This window comes from Vigna radiata, chromosome 5, assembly GCF_000741045.1.
Source record: "Vigna radiata var. radiata cultivar VC1973A chromosome 5, Vradiata_ver6, whole genome shotgun sequence".
In the NCBI taxonomy this organism is placed as follows: Eukaryota; Viridiplantae; Streptophyta; class Magnoliopsida; order Fabales; family Fabaceae; genus Vigna; species Vigna radiata.
This window is the reverse complement of record NC_028355.1, coordinates 24,584,398-24,586,214: the sequence shown is the minus strand read 5'-3', so window position 1 is coordinate 24,586,214 and position 1,817 is coordinate 24,584,398. Positions and strand designations below refer to the sequence as shown.

The following is a 1,817-nucleotide window of genomic DNA, read 5'->3' as shown; positions in this document are numbered from 1 at the left end:
AAATATTTAAAAATAGATGAAAAAAAATTGAAATAAATGTTGAAAAAATTAAAATAATAAATTACTAAGGTTTTAGGTTTGTGCTAAATTTTTAAAAAATTATTTTTGATCAAAAAAGATTTTTTTAATTAATTTTTCCTTAAATAAATGGTTTTTTTATTTAAAATTTAAAAAGAAAAAAAAATAAAAAATAGAAAAGTGAAGTCGTGTGGGGGTATTGAAGTCGTGCTACACCCACACAACTTCACTTTTCTATTTATTATTTTTTTTTTCTTTCAAAATTTGATTAAAAAAATGTTATTTAATTGTTATAAATTAAGAAAATTGTTAGTAATATTTTTTTTAATGGGTTTATGGTTTGTTTNATTTATTTTATTTGTTTTTAAATTTTTTGGACACCCAAATCTAATTTTAATATTTTATATGAAGGAAAATTATATATTGTTGGGAAAAGAAATTTTTGATGCATTGCTATTGCTATTCCCAGAGCATGCGTATGAGAATGCGTGTGAGAGTGGGTGAGTCTGCATTCTGCAATGAATATCACGCCAACTTTCAACAACATTATTGAATGTGAATAATGTTCCATTACTTTGCACATGGTGGTGTAAGACTTTGTGTAAGGCTTTGTGTAAGACTTTAGCACATGGCAACAGTGTGAGGGGAATCAATTCCCTTGCTCCATAGTCCATATAAATTGATTGATGGGAGCACTTTGCAGCAATTCACGCAGAAGGATTCTTTCCTTGCAGCAACACATATTTCACAACCATTGTTTCACTTCCTCCAAAGAATTGCATATTTCTTTTTTTTCACAAACTAAGAATTATTGGTTATGGCTTTTGCACGTCATCTACCNGTTGATATGTCTCTTTTGCGTCTCCAAGACAAGCACGTGGTGAAGGCAATTTGGGAAGGAACTGAAAGAGTTCTTCGACCGAGAAGACATGCAATATGGATATCAAAGCATGTGGACGAGCTCGATGAAAGAGTGATGAACATCCTACAAGCAACCGGATTTGACCATATTTTAAAAGTATCAAATATGGAAATAAATCACGTACTAGTCACTGCTTTGGTGGAAAGGTGGAGAATTGAGACTCATACTTTCCACTTCCCTGTAGGAGAAAGTACAATAGCACTCGAAGACGTCGCACTCCAACTAGGTCTTCCGATTGAAGGTAATGTTGTGACTGGCTTGAGCAGTGGACCTCTACATTTATTTTGTGAACAACTACTAGGACAACTTCCTCCAGAAAATACCGTGAGAGGCAACAGAATCAAATTGTCGTGGCTGAATAATACGTTTCGCCAATTACCTTATGATGCAACAGATGTGGTTGTTCAACAATACGCTAGAGCGTACATTTTGATCGTGATTGGCAGCATACTAATGCCAGATACATCTGCGAGTATGGTACATTTGATGTATCTTCCACTTTTAGCCGACTTGGACAACGTTAGAAGCTATAGCTGGGCATCTGCAGCTCTTTCGTGCTTGTATCGTGCCCTTGATCATGGTACAAGACTCGATCAGGACAATATCAGAGGCTGCATGATATTGTTAAGTCTTGGGCATGGGAAAGAATAACATGTCTTTCTCCGCAAATACACGAGGTAACTCAGGAAGACATCTCCGCTGGAACTGTTTTCCCATTGGCGAAAAAATGGTGTCGAACTACACAAACAAGACGCCACGACACCACAACAGTACAAGAATTTCGGCAAAAATTGGATGACCTTTCACCAAAACAGGTATTCAACATTTGAATATGCAATTTAAAAAAATAGTACAACAATTTTAACTAACAATTTAT

The 1,817-nt window shown here is 34.8% G+C and overlaps 1 protein-coding gene across 1 annotated transcript; it reads left to right on the top strand.

The window, feature by feature from the left end:
- The first annotated feature begins 835 nt into the window (after positions 1-835).
- On the top strand, positions 836-1,591 carry LOC106760513 (protein MAIN-LIKE 1-like). Its single transcript, XM_014643939.1, has one exon. It carries the CDS (start codon positions 836-838, stop codon positions 1,589-1,591), a length of 756 nt encoding a protein of 251 aa, XP_014499425.1.
- Positions 1,592-1,817: the final 226 nt, after the last annotated feature.